The sequence below is a fragment of the Oncorhynchus keta genome, chromosome 21, assembly GCF_023373465.1.
Source record: "Oncorhynchus keta strain PuntledgeMale-10-30-2019 chromosome 21, Oket_V2, whole genome shotgun sequence".
NCBI lineage: Eukaryota > Metazoa > Chordata > Actinopteri > Salmoniformes > Salmonidae > Oncorhynchus > Oncorhynchus keta.
This window is the reverse complement of record NC_068441.1, coordinates 27,145,875-27,166,340: the sequence shown is the minus strand read 5'-3', so window position 1 is coordinate 27,166,340 and position 20,466 is coordinate 27,145,875. Positions and strand designations below refer to the sequence as shown.

Sequence of the window (20,466 nt, the reverse complement as noted above, 5' to 3'; positions counted from 1 at the left end):
GACAGTGTCTCTAGCAAAGCATTCCACACCATCACACCACCACCTCCATGCTTCACGGTGGGAACTACACACGCAGAGATCATCCGTTCACCTACACTGCTTCTCACAAAGAGACGGCGGTTGGAACCAAAAATCTCAAATTTGGACTCATTAGACCAAAGGACAGATGTCCACCAGTCTAATGTCCATTGCTTGTATTTCTTGTCCCAAGCAAGTCTCTTATTTTTGTTGGTGTCATTTAGTAGTGGTTTCTTTGCCGCAATTTGACCATAAAGGCCTGATTCACGCAGTCTCCTCTGAACAGCTGATGTTGAGATGTGTCTGTTACTTGAACTCTGTGAAGCATTTTGGGCTGCAATTTGAGGTGCAGTTAGGATAATGAACTTATCCTCTACAGCAGAGGTAACTCTGGGTCTTCCTTTCCTGTGGCGGTCCTCATGAGAGCCAGTTTCATCATAGCGCTTGATGGTTTTTGTGCCTGCACTTGAAGAAATTTGAAAAGTTCTTGATATTTTCTGGTTTGACTGACCTTCATGTTTTAAAGTAATGATGGACTGTCGTTTCTCTTTGCTTATTTATAAATCTTCTGTATACCACCCCTACCTTGTCACAACACAACTGATTGTCTCAAATGCATTAAGAAGGAAATACATTTTGAACAAGGCACACCTGTTAATTGAAATGCATTCCAGGTGACTACCTCATGAAGCTGGTTGAGAGAATGCCAAGAGTGTGCAAAGCTGTCATCAAGGCAAAGGGTGGCTACATTAAAGAATCTGAAATATAAAATATAATTCGATTTGTTTAACACTTTTCTGATTACTATATCATTCCATAGGTGTTATTTCATAGTTTTGATGTCTTAACTATTATTCTACAATGTAGAAAAAAAGTAAAAAATAAATAAAAACCCTGGTACTGTACATATTTATATTCCGGACTCTGACATTGCTCTTTCTGATATTTCTTAATCTATTTATATTTTGGGGATTTGTGTGCATTATTTTGCATCGTTAGGTATTACTGCATTGTTTGAGTTAGAAACATAAGCATTTCGTTGCACCTGTGATAACATCTGCAAAATATATGTAAGCAACCACTAAAATTTGAAATTGTTATTCGATTGTGTGTGTGTGTGTGAAATACAAATACTGCCACATCCTAGATTTTCACCCCTGTCAAATCCAAAAACCCAGTACTAAGCCACCAAACCTTTCACACGGTCATTATGTAAATGTAGAGTGTGTAGGGTGTTTTTGGATTCGATTAGTTGACTTGAGGGGTCATGGACATGGACCCACGTCACCTAACATTGGAAACTTTAAGACAAAGACCACTCTAGAACGTCCAAACAATGACACGAGGGGAGCGTTGAACATTTCCATTGGACACTCAGGAAACCCTTTTATTTATTGGCCTGCCAACCTCATCCACGCTTCGTTTTTCCCACCGCGAGCTTCTGGCCGACGCGGCTTTTGTTGGCATCACAGCAGAACTCGAGCAGATGGTGAGGTGGACCAGTTGAGCACCAGTGACAAGGACTGCCACAAGCACAATCGCGCGTTTGAAATCAGCTGACAAGCCTTGCTGCGCTGGTCAGCGCCAGGTGATCCCTGCATGTTGAGTTGGAGGAGGGCAAGAGAATCGCGAGCTCAAGGCAGGCTCTTTGTGCGGGTTACCAGTGGCGAGGTTCTTAGTGTTCTACAGTCAGCAGCGGCAGAAGCACAGAGGACAGATAAAAACGGCTCCTGGAGAGAATAAAACGTGTCTTCTCTGAATATAGACGTCGCTTTGTAAGTTAAATGTTATAATATTTATTTTCCATAGATATAGCAGGCTTAATATTATCTTTCAAGACATAGCGCTCAAATTTCCTATTTTTTCCTGGAGCATCGGAGTCTCTGTGTGTGTGGAGAGGCATTCCGCTGGATGCTAAAACGCTAAGGTGAGACCAATAACGTTAACTCATTTTCATTTATAATATGCTCCAATTTAAATATTCAGAAACAAGTCAATTATTAAGAATTGCGTTCTTAGCTTTTGAATATAAACAGATATAAACTTAATTGGCTGAGATAGACAATTTGGGGTGGTGGCAGCACAATTGGTATATATTTTAAATAAAATGTGTCGTCTAAGCTATTTATTTAGCTGTTTATTTAACTCAACAGAACCGTGGCCGTACATATTTCTATTTTTGAAGCTGGATGAATTTCATTTCGTTGCTCAAAGGGTAGGGTGGCTACAGCATCAGTGCAACCATTGGATTTGCAAGGGCACTGTGATCCGCATTCAGTAGCCAAATGTGGCGAATAATACGGAGGCTGTAGTCTGATATACAGTATGTGTGCCTATAATTCATTTCTATCGATTGAGAATGCGAATTCATATGGATTTTGTCTGAGAGGGATGACACACTGACAAACGTGCACTCACACAGTAGGCTGCATGCAATATACCAATAAAATCGCTTTATAAACAACAGCAGAAAAACATGCAAAAACCAAAACAAAAAACATTTGCCATGATATCACCCATATTCCTGACACACTGTACTTTGGACCAAAGAGTGTCGTTCTAGAATTAGTGTGTTATTTCTAAATGATTCAAAGTAAGCTGCACCTGTCCTGAAATGATCTCACTGTTGTGAAGTGAAAGGAGCACTGAATTCCTTTGTGTATCCCAGGTGTGTTTTTATTCCCCCATTCTGTCATCCTCATGTGCTTGAGGATGAGTCTACAATGTAACAATCCCAAACTGCAACATCACACATGACATGTGCACAGGGAGAGCAGCTAAAACAGCTGACTGACAGCTAAGGTCTCTAGTGCCCCATCATGTTCATTTGTCTTGGTAAGGGAATGATGTTGGCAGATGTCTCGACTGCTCTGTGGAGGAATTCGACAAGAAGTCTTAGGAGGAAAACAAAAAGACAATGGGTTGTTCAAGATAAGTTGGGGGTGAGAGCTGGTAGGGGCGGTGACTCTACATTGTTTTGGGTCACCTTTGTAAAAGTTGGCTCCTCATCCTTATCGGCTTTGTTGTTGCAGCTGTTGCGCGACAGTGGCACCTGTTACTGCGCTCTCGGAAGCTGAAGCCACAGATTCAAGATGCTTTGTGTTTCATTCAATCAAACCTACACAAGTCAAGTCTTGGTAATGTGGAGGATTTGTTTGAGCACTGGCTCATACTTGGTTTGAACTTGAGAGTCATAATGTTTGTGTAGTGTTTTCATGATGAATAGTCCTACAGAGGCAATCAACATAAAAGTTGAGCAGGGTTTTGTGTTTCAGTTGGTAAGGCTTTTTGTTTTCAAGGAATTGAATTTTCTGTAATTTGATCAAAATTTAGCCTGATATGGAAATGTGCAAAGTTCACTGGCCGAGACACAGTTGATTTAAATGATCCTGTTATTCACTACTGTGCTCTTTGGGCTTGCCAACTAAACCGGAGCCTTGTCTTGGGAAAACTCTACAAACGCGGACATATATGGATGTACTCTAGCCAGAGTAGTGAGGGAGGAGGGGGGAAGAGGTTAGGTACAGTGGGGCAAAAAAGTATTTAGTCAGCCACCATTTGTGCAAGTTCTCCCACTTAAAAAGATGAGGCCTGTAATTTTCATCATAGGTACACTTCAACTATGACAGACAAAATGAGAAAGAAAATCCAGAAAATCACATTATAGGATTTTTAATGAATTTATTGCAAATTATGGTGTGAAAATAAGCAGCTTGGTTTGAAGAAATCAAGAGTGGGAGCAATTATTAGGAAATGGAAGACATACAAGACCACTGATAATCTCCCTCGATCTGGGGCTCCACGCAAGATCTCAACCGGTGAGCAAAAATCCCAGAACCACACGGGGGAACCTAGTGAATGACCTGCAGAGAGCTGGGACCAAAGTAACAAAGCCTACCATCAGTAACACATGTCCCCCTGCTTAAGCCAGTACACGTCCAGGCCCGTCTGAAGTTTGCTAGAGAGCATTTGGATGATCCAGAAGAAGATTGAGAGAATGTCAGATAAAACCAAAATATAACTTTTTGGTAAAAATTCAACTCGTCGTGTTTGGAGGACAAAGAATACTGAGTTGCATTCAAAGAACACCATACCTACTGTGAAGCATGGGGGTGGAAACATCATGTTTTGGGTCTGTTTTTCTGCAAAGGGACCAGGACGACTGATCCGTGTAAAGGAAAGAATGAATGGGGCCATGTATCGAGAGATTTTGAGTGAAAACCTCCTTCCATCAGCAAGAGCATTGAAGATGAAACATGGCTGGGTCTTTCAGCATGACAATGATCCCAAACACACCGCCCGGGCAACGAAGGAGTGGCTTCGTAAGAAGCATTTCAAGGTCCTGGAGTGGCCTAGCCAGTCTCCAGATCTCAACCCCATAGAAAATCATTGGAGGGAGTTGAAAGTCCATGTCGCCCAGCAACAGCCCCAAAACATCACTGCTCTAGAGGAGATCTGCATGGAAGAATGGGTCAAAATACCAGCAACAGTGTGTGAAACCCTTGTGAAGACTTGAAGACTTACAGAAAACGTTTGACCTCTGTCATTGCCAACAAAGGGTATATAACAAAGTATTGAGAAACTTTTGCTATTGACCATATACTTATTTTCCACCATAATTTGCCAATAAATTCATTAAAAATTCTACAATGTGATTTTCTTGATTTTTTTTTTTCTCATTTTGTCTGTCATAGTTGAAGTGTCCCTATGATGAAAATTTGAAAATTACAGGCCTCTCATCTTTTTAAGTGGGAGAACTTGCACAATTGGTGGCTGACTAAGTACTTTTTTGCCCCACTGTATAACCCGCTTTAGGAAGGCATGGCACAGGCAGTGAGTTCCCCCATCCCACCCCCACACACAAAGCAGTGTCCTCCGCCAGCAGTTCAGGAGTCATGAGAACCAGCCAACACAAAGATGTGTGTGTGTGTGTGTGTGTGTGTGTGTGTGTGTGTGTGTGTGTGTGTGTGTGTGTGTGTGTGTGTGTGTGTGTGTGTGTGTGTGTGTGTGTGTGTGTGTGTGTGTTCACAAGTCGCCAAGATCCATTAAGAGAGCCTGGGACTGACTGCACTGTGCGCTCTAGTTTTGGAGGTCAGTGGGGTGTTTGAGGGGGGGACGGCTGTCGGGGACTTGGGTGCTCCAGCTCGACCCTCTCCCATTGTGACTGCGAGCTGAGGGGTGAGGGAAACGCATCCCCCATTGTGAGGTTTTTGTAAAGACGTTTCTGATTGAGGTAGCTGTGTGTCTAACTCTACCCATCTAATTTCTGGGTAGGGAATGAATGAATGGGCATTATTCTGAGAGATGTTTATGCTTTGTCCCACGTGGGGCATCCCTTGAGTTATTGGACTTGAGTTTCTATATTGCTGTAGTGTTAATGGACTTTGCCAAAGTGTGTGTGGGCATGTGTGTGAGAGAGAGAAATAGTTAATGTCAGCACCATCTCTGTTCCGTTAGGAATTGGCTTCAGCTACTGAAACATACAAGATTGTCCTCTCCCGCTTCTTCTTCTCTGGCTGAACAGAAACATTTCCCCCTCCTCTGCTCAGCTCCACGCCTCTGTTCTGCCTCTAGCACCAAAGTCCTGTGTGATGTGGAGCGAGACGCCTGCATACTAATGGAGCCCGAACATGTTGCCTCTTAAGCAGGTTAAAGTAGCCTAAACAGAGTGCCTCTCAAACAGGCCAAAGCAGCCAAAACAGGGTGCCTCTCAAACAGGCCAATGCAGCAGGAACAGAGTGCCTCTCAAACAGGCCAAAGCAGCCAAAACAGGGTGCCTCAAGCAGGTCAAAGCAGCAGGATCAGAGTGCCTCTCAAACAGGCCAAAGCAGCCAAAACAGGGTGCCTCAAGCAGGTCAAAGCAGCAGGATCAGAGTGCCTCTCAGGCAGGCCAGTGCAGCAAGGACATGGCGTGCCCATCAGGTACACACATGACTGGGAGGCCGGCGGTCAGCAGCACATGGCGGGGCTCGGGGCTCCAGTATGGAACTGTAATTTAGAAGCATTGCGTCTAGACTAATAATAGTGATGGAATGTTAGGTTTGGCTGTGGTTGCTGTATTGTGATATACTGTGATGCAGCGGTAATAGATGTTGTTTGGGAAAGATACATGCTGTTGTGCATTGGTAGTTCTAGTCAGTAGACTATTAGGCAACAGCAGTCTCTTTTTTGCTTGTTTTGGCAGCTGTAGACTGATCACAGCTGCGCTATAGTAGAGCCATTGTCTGCTGGTATAGCAGTTATCAGCCTTTTCGTTTGACGGTGTCAGTTGTTTAATCTGGTCATATGGATGTTTGTGGTTGTGTGCTTGCGGTGGTTCTTGTCGCTCTACGGTGGCCTAATGGCACACACAGCTGTCTCCTCATTTGGGTATGAAACAGACATGCCAGTGGCATAGCCGGTCACCATGGTGACGGCAAGCTTATGAGGGAGCCTGTAGTGGTAGTGCGGCTGCTGTTTGAGAAACACCGCTCACATTTTACGCCCAAAGAAAAGGGACAAATGAATGTGGAGATCTTCTTCCCTGTAAAAGGTGCTATCATGTTGTCATTAGACCCAGTTTCCTCTTGGCAGAAGCATCCAGTGGCACTTGGTTAGAGCATCTGGAAAGCGAGGATTAAGTCACTGAGCAAAATGGATACCGAAGACAGACACTCATTCATACTCCAATGGAAAAAAGCTATTTGGCCATTTGTTTTTTATTCATGTGGTTGCCTTTGTGTACTTTGGTGTCCCGATTTGAAAATTGAGAAGGTTTTAGCTATTGAAGTCTTTGTAGAACAGTGAGTGCTTACGTTGGGTGAGTGGACTCAGCCCAAGGAAACTTAATGCTGTTAGGAAAAGCTCAGCAGGACAGGAAACAGAGCATTCATGAAGGGTCTAAGACTTCCAGACCTCTGTTCAGACATCCAAACAGGGTGTCTCTCAGTCTCCTCTCCAAAATCAGTGCGCTCTATGTGGCCACAGACAGAGAGCTCTACTGCTTCATTAGTCCCTGTGCTACCTGGGAACATAGAGTAATGCATGTATTTATGAGGCTTTGGCATTAAAAGACAGGGCTGATAATATCTCTAAATTACATCTTGCTCTACTTGCATGTGTTATCCTTTGAACCCCAGGGCTGTTTTTATCAAAGTGCAGGCACTAAGCTGGGTGAACATTAACCACTCTGTGTGTGTGTGTTTTTTGGTGTGCATGAGTGTCTGGGTGCCTGAGTGTGTGTATGTTTTTCTATACTGTGCGTGTGCATGCATGCTTGTGTGTTTTAAGAAACTCAAGCACATAAAGGATGTGACAGAATGAAGAGGTAGGTAGCCCAGCGTTTCATAGGGTTGGGCCAGGAACCAAAAGTTCTATGGTTCAATCCCTGAGCCAACTAGATGAAGACTTCTGTTGTTGGGCCCTTGAGCAAATCACTTAACCCGAATTGCTCCTGTAAGTCACATTGGATAATGACAAAAATGTAAATCGCCTTTGTCAGGGAGGGAATGAAACTCCGATCCACCAAAACCTCTCATGCTATCACACAAAGGGCCAGGGCCCACCAAACACACTCACTATAAAACTAGGCTACATGCAGGGTCTCCTTCTGTAACACAGGCATTCGTCTGAGTGGTGAGATATGATAGGTGAGTGTAAAAGCAGACATCTCTACACTCTCTCTCCTTTATCCCTCTTCTCTACCTGTGTTTCTCTTTGTTGTAGTTCTGGGTTAAGTGCAAACAATGTGTGAACACTGAATCTCTGTGTATCTGAGTTAAGCAGTTTGGCCTCTTCAGACAAGTGTTGCACCCGATTAGGGGTCACAAGCCAGGAAGCCCAAAACAATGCTTATTATGTCTGCTCCTGAGGCATTGTTATGTACATCCTGTAGATGAGTATAAACAGGATATACTGTATATAGTATAGGATGTTATTGCAGACTATAGCCTTAATCCCCCATAACTGTTCTTCTCTTTAAGCAGTTTGTTCACTTTCCCAGGAACAGAAACATCAGTCTATTGGTTACTTAAGTTTCACTCAAACCAGGGGGAGTAGAAAATATATATTTTTCCCCATTCACTTTATAGCGGGTAAGGCTACGACAGACGACGCTTTTGGAATGACCGAAGGATTGCAGGATATGGATAGTTTGTAGGATTTGCAGCAATAATGTTTTTTCCATTCAGGATTAAACAGCTTTTAGCCACCGTATCTATCAACAGCAGTGCTAATAGGAAGGGGCCCTGTGTAAGTCAACAGTGCCTGGTGCTGCTGTGTCAGTGAGAGGATGAAATAGCAACATCTGTTTCCCTTCATTCACACCACTCTGTGGGCTGAAGGAAATGTCATTTTGTGTAGTGTGACAACATTCATTACACTCATCACTGACAGTCAGAGTGTTCTGTTTTCAGGCCTTCAGGCCACGATGGACAGCCTGGTAGTCTCTCTGGGCTTTGATGCTGAGGGAGGACACCTCTGGCCTTGTTTGTTCACAATTTCCATTGGAGGTGTCCCCTGTCATAATCGTTTTCCCCCCATCACACACACACATGCAAGCACATGCGTGCGCACGCACACACACACACATACACACACATTGAGGTAGCTGTCGGTCAAACCGGATACGAGCCCCCACAGAGCTGTCAGCACTCCAGGAGCCTGGTGCCAGGTGTGATTTTTATAGCCTCAGTGTGAAAACAGCGATTACCTCGCCTGTCTCCTCCGATTTCAGAGAAGAGAAGGAAAGAGGGAGAGCGAGAGAGAGAGAGAGGCATAATATATGACCTGATAGATGGCTGGATATAAAGATACAGTGTATAGCCAGACAGACCAACAGATTGATAGATAGGCAGGTTGATGGATAAAGAGGGAGAGATGACAGTCAGATCTCTTATTGTCCATTCCCAGGCCCTGAGAAGAGGAATAGGAGGAAATATAAAGCCTTGATGTTACAGTTCAGTCACAGTGTACAAATCACTGAGATGGCGCTCTGATTGGCCGGGGCATTGCAGAGAGGATACCATTAGTCTTGGATACTATATATATCATCATGGCTATTAGAACAGTATCTTAGAGGTAGGGGATTTTCTTACAGTAACAGACACACCAACCGGATACTCACATTATATTGTATCCAGTACCTAGTCAGTGTGGGAGCAACTAAGTTAACTAATTGAGAAGTTGTAATGGCAGATAGGCTTTTGATCATACATTGGTTCATGTTTAAAATATGCAGACATGAAACACAGTGACTGACATGCTGTTTTTTTTCTGCATAACTAAGTATTTTTAGAGACACTATAAATACCACACCTGCAATATGAATCAAAGCCGAGTTTGTGTCAGTCACACATCCCCGTGTTCGGTGTTTCTGCCAGGCTTTTGCACTGAATGTCGATGAGAAATCACACATGAGGAAAAGGAGAAAAATCTAACTAAACCTGTTCTATGTTACTATTGTCTCTAAAGTATAAATCCAGAGACATGGTTGTCAGGTTTTGATGTGAAACAAAACACATCCCCCCGCACACGTCTCTGTCTTCAGGCTGCACGGAGTGTGTTTATGGGGATAAATGTGGTGTGTTATTAGTATCTGACTGGAGGCGCAGGAATGGTGGTGTTTATTGTCAGTGTGAGAGCGGCAGGGCCTGCTGTACACCCTCACTGGGACATTTATGGAAGGCTGATTCCATTCCTCCAGGTTGAAGAGAAATTGCCGTCCTCAGCTGTAGTGTGTGTATATATACTCACACCCACTGGAATCCTGCCTGAACAGATACAAAGTGTTTCACTTCGCCTAAAATGCTGAGATTTAATCATCCTTTTCTCTAGTATTGAAAACTATTTGGCCTGGATGGAGATACATTTTCTCACAAAAAAAAAAAATCTTTGATTTGCTGAAACGGATTGGAGTCACTGGGCCCTGTGCTCATCACTGTCCTCATCACTGTCCTATCTGTTTCACTGTCCTCATCACTGATAATGCAATGTTATTTCCTCATCACTGTCACTGATTTGAATATCTCCAGGCAGGGCAGAGGTGCTCAACTGTGCTCAGGCATAGTCATTGATTATGTGCAGATCATACACTGTCCTCATCACTGTTGTTCACCATCATACATCATACCTGTTTAGATCACTGAACACACTATCACTCTTGGATAATGCACAGAGGGCATATCAGATCATACATGGTTGTTCACCATCATACATCATACCTGTTTAGAGAACACTACACTCTTGGCACAGAGGATATCACCGCTACAGTGGAAATACCCGTATCACTGACAGCACCAAACTGATATAGAAAACACATATTTTCCCCTGACAGGCCTTATAGATCCAGTATTGGCAGTTTAAACGGAGAGGAAGAATAAACTGCTGTGTTGGATTTCCATAATTGGGCCTCATAAATGTGTTGGGGAAAGGGGAGGATGCTGCGGTGTCAGGGACCCATCAGTGAGGAGCTATCCCAGCGGCGGTGGAGGCTCCTGAATGTTACCTGTCCTCTGGAGCTCGACCCACCAGCCCTGTCCATTCTCCCACATCCACATCCAACCCCACCCTGGCCCCAGCCTTGCCCTTCCCATTCCCCACATCCACCCCCCACCCTGGCCCCAGCCCTACCCTGCCTATTCCCCCACATCCACCCACTACCCTGACCCCAGCCCTACCCTGCCTAATTCCCCCATATCCACCCTGGCCCCTGCCCTGCCCCCACCATGGCCCCAGCCCTACCCTGCCTATTCCCCCATATTCACCCTGGCCCCTGCCCTGCCCTCACCCTGGCCCCAGCCTCACCCTGCCTATTCCCCCATATCCACCCTGGCCCCTGCCCTGCCCCAACCCTGGCCCCAGCCTCACCCTGCCTCTTCCCCCATATCCACCCTGGCCCCTACCCTGCCTATTCCCCCATATCCACCCTGGCCCCAGCCTCACCCTGCCTATTCCCCCATATCCACCCTGGCCCCTGCCCTGCCCCCACCCTGGCCCCAGCCTCACCCTGCCTATTCCCCCATATCCACCCTGGACCCTGCCCTGCCCCCACCCTGGCCCCAGCCTCACCCTGCCTATTCCCCCATATCCACCCTGGCCCCTGCCCTGCCCTGGCCCCTGCCCTGCCCATTCCCCCACATCCAACCCAATGCCTGGAGCTGACACCGTCCCAGCACAGAGGCTACAGGCCTCTAATTGATTTCTTCAGGCTCATTAAAAGACTAATTTCTACCCGCCTGTGTTGCCACTGCTTTCCAGAGACGTGTCTCATAATCAAGAGCTTCCATTAATGATAATGCACAGAGTCGAGCTGAGCGCTTTTCTTTTTCTGCCCGCCCTGGTAGATTAGGTGTGTTGTGTAATGTGCTCATAGTCAGAGCAGAGAACTCTGGCTGGCTGCTACCACACCAAAAGTATCTCTCTGTCACTGTGCCAGTAGCATACGCAGATAATCCCCTGGGAGAGAGAAACGTGGGTAATCTCTGAAGAGACAGAACACAGAATACATTAGAGTAGCTGAGTTCATATCCACAATAGATCTCAGATAGGGACAAATATACATATCAAATATGCATCAAACATTTAGCCTACCAATCTCTACTAATATACATTGCCATATACGGGCATTCCATGGTAAGAGTGACACTGAGACTCAGATTTTTAAACAAACCATACAACTACATGCACAAGGGCTACTTTTTTAACAATTTCCACTGAAACTTTTACAGAAACACATTTACTTGAAGATCAATACAGATGCAAAGTTTGGTAACAGAATGACAGTTTGTGCTATTGGTGCCGTCATTCTGTTACCAAACTTTGCATCTGCACTGTTCTTCAAGTACATTTTCAGTGGAAATTGTTAAAAGTAGTCCTTGTGTGTATATATAGTTGTACGGTTTCACTTTACAATCATTTGTTTTTGCGACATACATTTTAAAGTGAAAAATCAGTCTGTGTCACTCCGTTACCGTGGAATTGCCCATACCATAAAATTCTGGACCATAATCTTATATATTATCTGAACAAAGGACAACACTTCTGCATACACAAATATAGTGAGCCATATGCAAACAATGTGTACTCAGATGTTATAGGCTTGTTGTTGGATGCAATACATTGGGAGTACAATATGGTTTACAACCTACTCGTGTGTTTACCCTTCACTCACCCAGCTGTTAAAACAGCAGGAATAGATGTTAAAACAGCAGGAATAGATGTTAAAACAGCAGGAATAGATGTTAAAACAGCAGGAATAGATGTTAAAACAGCAGCAATAGATGTTAAAACAGCAGCAATAGATGTTAAAACAGCAGCAATAGATGTTAAAACAGCAGGAATAGAAGCTAAAACAGCAGGAATAGATGTTAAAACAGCAGGAATAGATGTTAAAACAGCAGGAATAGATGTTAAAACAGCAGCAATAGATGTTAAAACAGCAGCAATAGAAGCTAAAACAGCAGGAATAGATGTTAAAACAGCAGGAATAGATGTTAAAACAGCAGGAATAGATGTTAAAACAGCAGCAATAGAAGCTAAAACAGCAGGAATAGATGTTAAAACAGCAGCAATAGATGTTAAAACAGTAGCAATAGATGTTAAAACAGCAGGACTGTCTGTCTCAGTTAATGTATATAAACATTTAGTATGATCCATATTTTATTTAAAAAGGAGAATTAGGACACCAATATGATAAATTATTTCACTAAAACTTTTAATTTTTCCAGAGGCGACCTGCTACTAACAGGCCAGAGCAGTCTGACTGCTGGCATTGGGGTTGAGTGGTTTTGCCTGTACTACCAAGACACTCTGACTGATTCAATTAAACTTGAATGCTCAGAGTTTGCTTTTTTTCACCTGTTTTTGAATAGTCTCTGGCTGAGTAACAGCTCATTAAAGACATAAATTAACCTCTGTACAATAGCACAGCAAAAAAAAAGAATTTCACAGATTTATTCTGCCCTGTTAGGCATGTCAAATGAGTCCCCAAGAAGTCTGCAGACTGGTGCTGTGTCGGCTGGGTGCTGTCTCCACTCTAACCCTCTGCTGTGAAACTATAAAGGATGTCAGATCTCTGTCCAACCACAGAACCAGACCTTTAGCCAGACTGGAGTGCCAGGGGGGCAGAGTTTGAGCTTTTGGGATTTTTTATTGGTTCCATTATAACAGGCAAGGTCAAACAAACAGTTAAAGTATTCTAAATGATTTCAAATTGTATTTGAAGCCAGGTCAGCAGCTAACTACTGTAAATGTATTACTCTCTGTTTCACACACATGTTGTCTTGTCGATATGTAGCAGATATGGACTTGTAATTCATGCCCATATTTAGGTTAAAAGTCTTGTCAATATCAGTAATTTTTTAAATGAAATGCAATTCACTGTTTGACAAGTTTTATGGCTTTTATCTCTCAATCCCTCTCACACACCTTTCTCTCTCTGGCCCCGTTCTCTCTCTCCTTCTTCCTGTTTCTGTATCCCTCTCTATATCTCTTTCTTCTTTATCAAAATCACCATCTGTTTGTGGGATGATAATGGAACAATGTAATGCAGAGCTCTAATACCTGACCTGGTTTCTGTGTATTTCAGGCTTATTCTGCTGAATTCTGAAGTTAAGAGAGAGAAAAACACGTGAGTGGAGGAAGAGGATAACCCTGACCATCCCCTGGCCCCATTCTGAAACACACTCACACACACACTCACAGCCACTACCAGCCTGTACAGAGAGGACACTGATGACCATCGGTTGTTGATGTCACATCCCACACCTACCCTTCAGGCCCTCCTCAGGAACCCGGCCTCTCCTCTAAGAGCAGTGTGACCAGACAAAGAGAGCAGACAGCATGACTCTAAGCCCCCTCCCTTGGCGCCAACTGGCATGGCTGTGTGTAGGGCTGCTGTTGCCCCTGCTGCCCCTGGTGCGGGGCGGGGAGTGCCCGAGGCTGTGCGTGTGTGAGGTGCGCCCCTGGTTCACACCCCAGTCCACCTACAGGGAGGCGGCCACAGTGGACTGCAACGACCTGCGGCTGACACGCATCCCCTCCAACCTATCCTCTGACACCCAGGTGCTGCTGCTCCAGAGCAACTACATCGCCCACACCAGCGGGGAGCTGGAAGCCCTGTTCAACCTGACGGAGCTGGACCTATCCCAGAATAACTTCAGCAGTGTGGAAGCCGTGGGCCTGGCCAACATGAACCAGCTCACCACCCTGCACCTGGAGGAGAACCAGATCAGCCAGCTGCCCGACCACTGCCTGCAGGACCTGAGCAACCTGCAGGAGCTCTACATCAACCACAACCAGATCAGCACCATTGCCCCAGGGGCCTTCTCTGGCCTGCGCAGCCTGCTGCGCCTCCACCTCAACTCCAACAGGCTCCGGGTCATTGACAGCCGCTGGTTCGAGGCCACTCCCAACCTGGAGATCCTGATGATCGGCGATAACCCCGTCATTGGTATCCTGGACATGAACTTCAAGCCCCTGGGGAGTCTGAGGAGCCTGGTTCTGGCCGGCATGGATCTCACCGACGTTCCCGGGAGTGCTCTGGTGGGTCTGGATAACCTGGAAAGCCTGTCCTTCTATGACAACAAGCTGGTCCGAGTTCCCCAGCTGGCCCTGCAGAAAGTGCAGAACCTGAAGTTCCTGGACCTGAACAAGAACCCGGTGCACAAGATCCAGGAGGGGGACTTCAGGAACATGCTGCATCTGAAGGAGCTTGGCATCAACAACATGGCTGAGCTGGTGTCCATCGACCGCTACGCCCTGGACAACCTGCCTGAGCTGACCAAGTTGGAGGGCACCAACAACCCCAAGCTGTCCTTTGTCCACCGGACGGCCTTCAGGGATGTGTCCTCATTGGAGAGCCTGATGCTCAACAACAACGCCCTCAATGCCATCTACCAGCGCACCGTGGAGGCGCTGCCCAATCTGCGCGAGATCAGCCTGCACAGCAACCCGCTGCGCTGTGACTGCGTCATCCAGTGGATGAGCTCAAACAGGACCAGTGTGCGATTCATGGAGCCGCGGGCCATGCTGTGTAGCTCACCGCCTGAGTTCCGGGGCCAGCAGGTCAGGGAGGTGAGGCTACAGGACTCCCCAGAGCAGTGCCTGCCCCTCATCTCCCACAACACCTTCCCCAGCCACCTGAGCCTAGAGCTGGGCATGAGTGTCAGCTTGGACTGCCGGGCCATGGCCGAGCCCGAGCCAGAAATCTACTGGGTGTCTCCTATGGGGAGCAAGATTACGGTGGACATGGTGTCAGAGCGGTACCACCTGAGCAGTGAGGGCACCCTGCGGCTGTCCCAAGTCCAGGTGGAGGACTCAGGCCGCTACACCTGTGTGGCTCAGAACACAGAGGGGGCCGACACACGCGTCACCACCATCCGGGTCAACGGCACCCTGCTGGACAGTGTCGAGGTGATGAAGATCTACGTCAAGCAGACCGAGTCCCATTCCATTCTGGTCTCCTGGAAGATTAACTCCAACGTAATGACCTCCAACCTTAAGTGGGCCTCGGCCACCATGAAGATTGACAATCCCCACATCACCTACACTGCACGCGTGCCCGTCGACGTGCACGAGTACAACCTGACTCACCTGCAGCCGGGCACTGAGTATGAGGTGTGCCTCACCGTCTCCAACATCCACCTGCAGACCCACAAGTCGTGCGTCAATGTGACCACGCGCAGCAACACCTTCGCCCTGGACGTATCGGACCAGAGGCCTAGCGCCGCCCTGCTAGTCGTCATGGCCACCATGCTGGCCTTCCTCAGCCTGGCTACGGTGGGGGTGTACGTGGCACGGCGTTGGAAGAGGAAGAACTACCACCACTCCCTGAAGAAGTACATGCAGAAGACCTCCTCCATCCCCCTCAATGAGCTCTACCCGCCCCTCATCAACCTGTGGGAGGTGGACAGTGAGAAGGACAAGGAGGGCGGGGCAGAGAGCAAGCCCTCCCCCGTGGACACCACACGCAGCTACTACATGTGTTGAGGGGGTCGCCCCTCCCCCAGCACACACAGACACACTTGCAATGTTGGGGGCAAAAATCAGATAGTTGCAAATGTTTTTATTTTTAGCTTTGCTAATAAGTAGCAGAGTGATAAAGACAGGATTTGTATTAGTATAGCGTATCGCCTTTGTTTGACTCTATTTCTCTTTTATAGTTTGGACTATTCCAAGATGGCAGCTGTGTCTAGCTTCTAGGTTGTCTCAGTTGAGCTGCTTTATGGTGCGTTTTTGATAGCACAGCCTTTTGGCTTGTTGCTATGGACCCACTTTCTTAGTGTCGATAACGCAGCAACAGGGACTACTAGTCTAGTTAAAGGTTCCTCTGGCAGTGTTGGTTGAGATCACATAGTTTTTTCTCTCTTTTTGTAAAACAGGTAATCTGTTTTGCACTGAAATGTAAAGGAGTTTGTATGGACTTCATTTAAAAGCTGACTAAGGGGATTAGACTTGTTATACTGTCTACTGAATAACGTTAGCGATTGTACGGTAATGTTGTATCAACTATCATTTGAAACTCTTTTTCAATTTTAATTGGGAAAAAAGTAGAAATTAGTTTGCTGATAAATGTTCTGTAAAGCACGAGAAATGTGAATGTTTGATAACATGCAGTTACTAGGTACAGTAGTAGCTTTATTTACTCTGAATTATTTCCTTCTTATCTGCTAGAATCTGTCGCTGACCACTTACTTTTGTGATTTCATCACACAAAATGTTGTATATGAGGAAGAAATTGAAATAAATAACATTTTGATCTTTTTATATAAATATTGTCTCTCAATCAGTTGTTGTACATTTATTTCACCAGTTTGCTTAATTATAGTCCTTCAATCGCTATGAATCATATTGTAATGAGGCACCATGACCTTTTACCTCTGTTTGACCTCTGATCTCTTGGCTCTGGTTATTTTTCCATGCGGACCTGGTTCCACTTCACCTCCAATGTGCTGCAGCAGCCCATAAGCAGTATCTCAGCATGGAGCTCCACGGCTCAGACTCACACTGTGCGGCAGAGCCCACTCCTCGGAGTCTAATCAGCCATACAGAGAGCACAGATCCTGTCGGCTTAACCCCCCGCTGTCTGCTCTGTTCTGCATGTGTCTCTGTGTTTGTGTGTGCATGTGTGCACGCTATATCAGAGTGGGAGAGAATAATAACTTTATTCCACCATATTACCAGCTCATCAATCAGTGCTTCAGGAATCAGTGAAGGAACTGGGGTAATATCGTACAACATGCCACCTTCACGCCACATGACACAGGGAAATATGGTTAACATGAGACAATAGATGGTGTATATACTGTTCCCTCCTGATCCGACCAAATCATTCCTCTCACAACGCTCACATTACAAACATGCTGAGAGAAAGTGCTATGAATCTGCCAGGGGAGAGCGGTGCAGAGGAACAGGATCTCTGAGAGAATAGTAATATACCTGGGGAGAGGGGGTGAGGGGTCTGAAGATGGATATGACCAGATGGAGGGTAGTAGGAGGTTGTGGATGTGGTGGGTTGCTGCTGAGTGCATGTCTGAAGCATTAGCGGAGTGCCATCAATCCCTTCTGTTTAGAAGGGTGTCTTATTTCTCTGTGAACTGCATAAAGGCAGTAGATTAGGGGACTGTTAACCAAGAGGTTATGACTTTACTGTGTGAGAATAATAGTCAATACTGAGCTGTAAAAATTGAAATGAGAAAGACCAGTGCAGCTCATTTTGGTAATATTTTTCATGTATCAAATGGATTTGTGAGTCTGTGCTGCCCTCTAGTGGGTATTACAATAAAACCCTTGTGAGCACGAAGCACTGAATATGAGAAGTAAATGTGCTTCTTTGTATGAAAAATGCTGTACCTAAATATGAGAAAATATATGTCATATGTAAAAAAATAAAAAATCATGTAGAAATAGCTGTTCATGGAAACAATGGATACTGAGTGTACAAAACATTAAGAACACCTTCCTAATATTGAGTTGTGCCCCCTTTTGCCCTCAGAACAGTCTCAATTCATTGGAGCATGGACTCCACAAGGTGTCAAGCATTTCACAGGGATGCTGGTCTATGTTCACTCCAATGCTTCCCACAGTTGTGTCAAGTTGGCTGGATGCCCTTTGTTCGGGTGATGGACCATTCTTGATACACAGGAAACTGTTGAGTGAAAAAAACAGCAGCGTTGCAGTTCTTGACACAAACCGGTGCCCATGGCACCTAATACCATACCCCGTTTGAAGGAACTTGAATATTATGCCTTGCCCATTCACTCTCTGAATGGCACACATACACAATCCATGTCTCTTGAGTTGGATCGAGGTCAGCACCTCAGGAGTAAATGTCAGTTGGCTTTTCATAGCTGATCATTCAGAGTTAGAGACAGCAGGTGCGGTAGAGAGAGTGTCCAAAACAGCAGGTCTGGGACAGGTAGCACATTCGGTGAACAGGTCAGGGTTCCATAGCCGCAAGGAGAACTGGAGCAGCAGCACGACCAGGTGGACTGGGGACAGAAAGGGGTCATCAGACTAGGTAGTCCAGAGGCATGGTCCTAGGGCTCAGGTCCTCCGAAAGAAAGAGAGAAAAAGAGAGAGAGAATTAGTGAGAGCATACTTAAATTCACACAGGACACCGGATAAGACTAGATAAATACTCCAGATATAACAGACTGACCCTAGCCCCCCAACACATAAACTACTGCCGCATAAATACTGGAGGCTGAGACAAGAGGGGTTGGGAGACACTGTGGCCAGGTCCGACGATACCCCCGGACAGGGCCAAACAGGCAGGATATAACCCCACCCACTTTGCCAAAGCACAGCCCTCAAACCACTAGAGGGATATCTTCAACCACCAACTTACCATCCTGAGACAAGGCTGAGTATAGCTCACAAAGATCTCCCCCACGGCACAACCCAAGGAGGGGCGCCAACCCGGACAGGAAGATCACGTCAGTGACTCAACCCACTCAAGTGATGCACCGCTCCTAGGGACGGCATGGAAGAGCTTCAGTAAGCCAGTGACTCAGCCCCTGTAATAGGGTTAGAGGCAGAGAATCCCAGTGGAAAGAGGGGAATCGGACAGGCAAAGACAGCAAGGGCGGTTCGTTGCTCCAGAGCCTTTCCGTTCACCTTCACACTCCTGGGCCAGACTACAATCAATCATAGGATCTACTGAAGAGATGAGTCTTCAATAAAGACTTAAAGGTCAAGAACGAGTCTGCATCTCTCACATAGGTAGGCAGACCATTCAATAAAAATGTAGCTATATAGGAGAAATCCCTGCCTCCAGCTGTTTGCTTAGAAATTCTAGGGACAGTTAGGAGGCCTGCGTCTTGTGACCGTAGCGTACGTGTAGGTATGTACGGCAGGACCAAATCGGAAAGATAGGTAGGAGCAAGCACATGTAATGCTTTGTAGGTTAGCAGTAAAACCTTGAAATCAACCTTTGCCTTAACAGGAAGCCAGTGTAGAGGCTAGCACTGGAGTAATATGATACATTTTTTTGGTTATAGTCAAGATTCTAGCAGTGTTTAGCACTGTTTATTTAGTGCTTTATATGTGGTTATTTCATGAAATGATGTACTGTAAGTATGTGTAATTAATTCAAATTGTTGTCTCATGAAATGCATTGTTTCTTTAACATAACCTACAATAACTTACTTTGTTTGGAGACTTGCTGCTTGATTGTAGAGTTTCAGATTGGCGGCCTTCAGTTGATGTCTCCCCACTGTATGGCAGCTGAAATGTCCCAATCGTATGTTTGTATCTATACATACTGACTCTGATCCTTAAGGCTGTGTTTAGACTGGCAGCCCGTTTCTGATCTTTTTTCCACTAGTTTGTCTTCTGACCAATAACGTCAGACCTTTTCACATCAGATCTTTTTCAGAGCTGATCTGATTGGTCAAAAGACCAATAAGTGAAAAATATCAGAATTAGGCTGTCTGTGTAAACAAAGCCTTTTTGTAACTGAAGTCTTTAGCCACACCCTACGTAGGAAATCTAGTTTCATTTCTTGAGAACTGAATGACTATCAGGTTAATAAGTAGCCTGAACAGCCGCTAGTGGTTGCTGTTTGCCTGTGTTTTGAAGGTCCTAACTTGTTTGGCATGGTGAGTTGTCTCTTTGTAGATAGCACTTTACAATATGTAATTATCAGGTTCTTACTGAGACATTTCATAGTAAAATGGTAAATGGATGTTGTTTCCATTGGATCTATTGAAATAAGCAGCATATGTTTACCAAATGGGTATGAATTCTTTGAAGTAAGTACCAGAAAGTATCCACAGGTAACAGTGGAAACAGTACTGTAAAATAAGGTGCTACATTTGTTTTTATTAAGGTGGCAAGATGCTCATGTGGACCTGCACAAGAATAATGTCAGACCTTTTCACATCAGATGTTTTTCAGAGCTGATCTGAAATTGACAGCATTTATTAGAATTGGGGTGTGTGTAAACAAAGCTATAAGCCACATAGGAAA

At 45.4% G+C, this 20,466-nt stretch overlaps 2 protein-coding genes and 1 long non-coding RNA gene across 4 annotated transcripts; 2 read left to right on the top strand and 1 right to left on the bottom strand.

Moving 5' to 3' along the window:
• Positions 1–1,224: 1,224 nt before the first annotated feature.
• Positions 1,225–16,780, top strand: LOC118400344 (leucine-rich repeat neuronal protein 1-like). Of its 2 annotated transcripts, XM_035797068.2 has the most exons (3): positions 1,225–1,793; positions 1,891–1,945; positions 13,583–16,780. In XM_035797068.2, exon 3 carries the CDS (start codon positions 13,837–13,839, stop codon positions 15,982–15,984), a length of 2,148 nt encoding a protein of 715 aa, XP_035652961.1. In that variant the 5' UTR covers positions 1,225–1,793; positions 1,891–1,945; positions 13,583–13,836; the 3' UTR covers positions 15,985–16,780. The 2 variants fall into 2 exon arrangements, with proteins under 2 accessions (XP_035652961.1, XP_035652960.1); XM_035797067.2 differs by lacking the exon at positions 1,891–1,945.
• LOC127910525 (uncharacterized) lies at positions 10,495–11,157 on the top strand. Its single transcript, XM_052474564.1, has one exon. It carries the CDS (start codon positions 10,495–10,497, stop codon positions 11,155–11,157), a length of 663 nt encoding a protein of 220 aa, XP_052330524.1.
• Positions 16,781–17,140: 360 nt separating the features above from the next.
• Positions 17,141–19,962, bottom strand: LOC127910321 (uncharacterized). The gene is made up of 2 exons (XR_008074338.1): positions 19,645–19,962; positions 17,141–18,547 (listed from the first exon to the last, which is right to left on the bottom strand). It is a non-coding gene; the product is annotated as an uncharacterized LOC127910321 (long non-coding RNA).
• Positions 19,963–20,466: the final 504 nt, after the last annotated feature.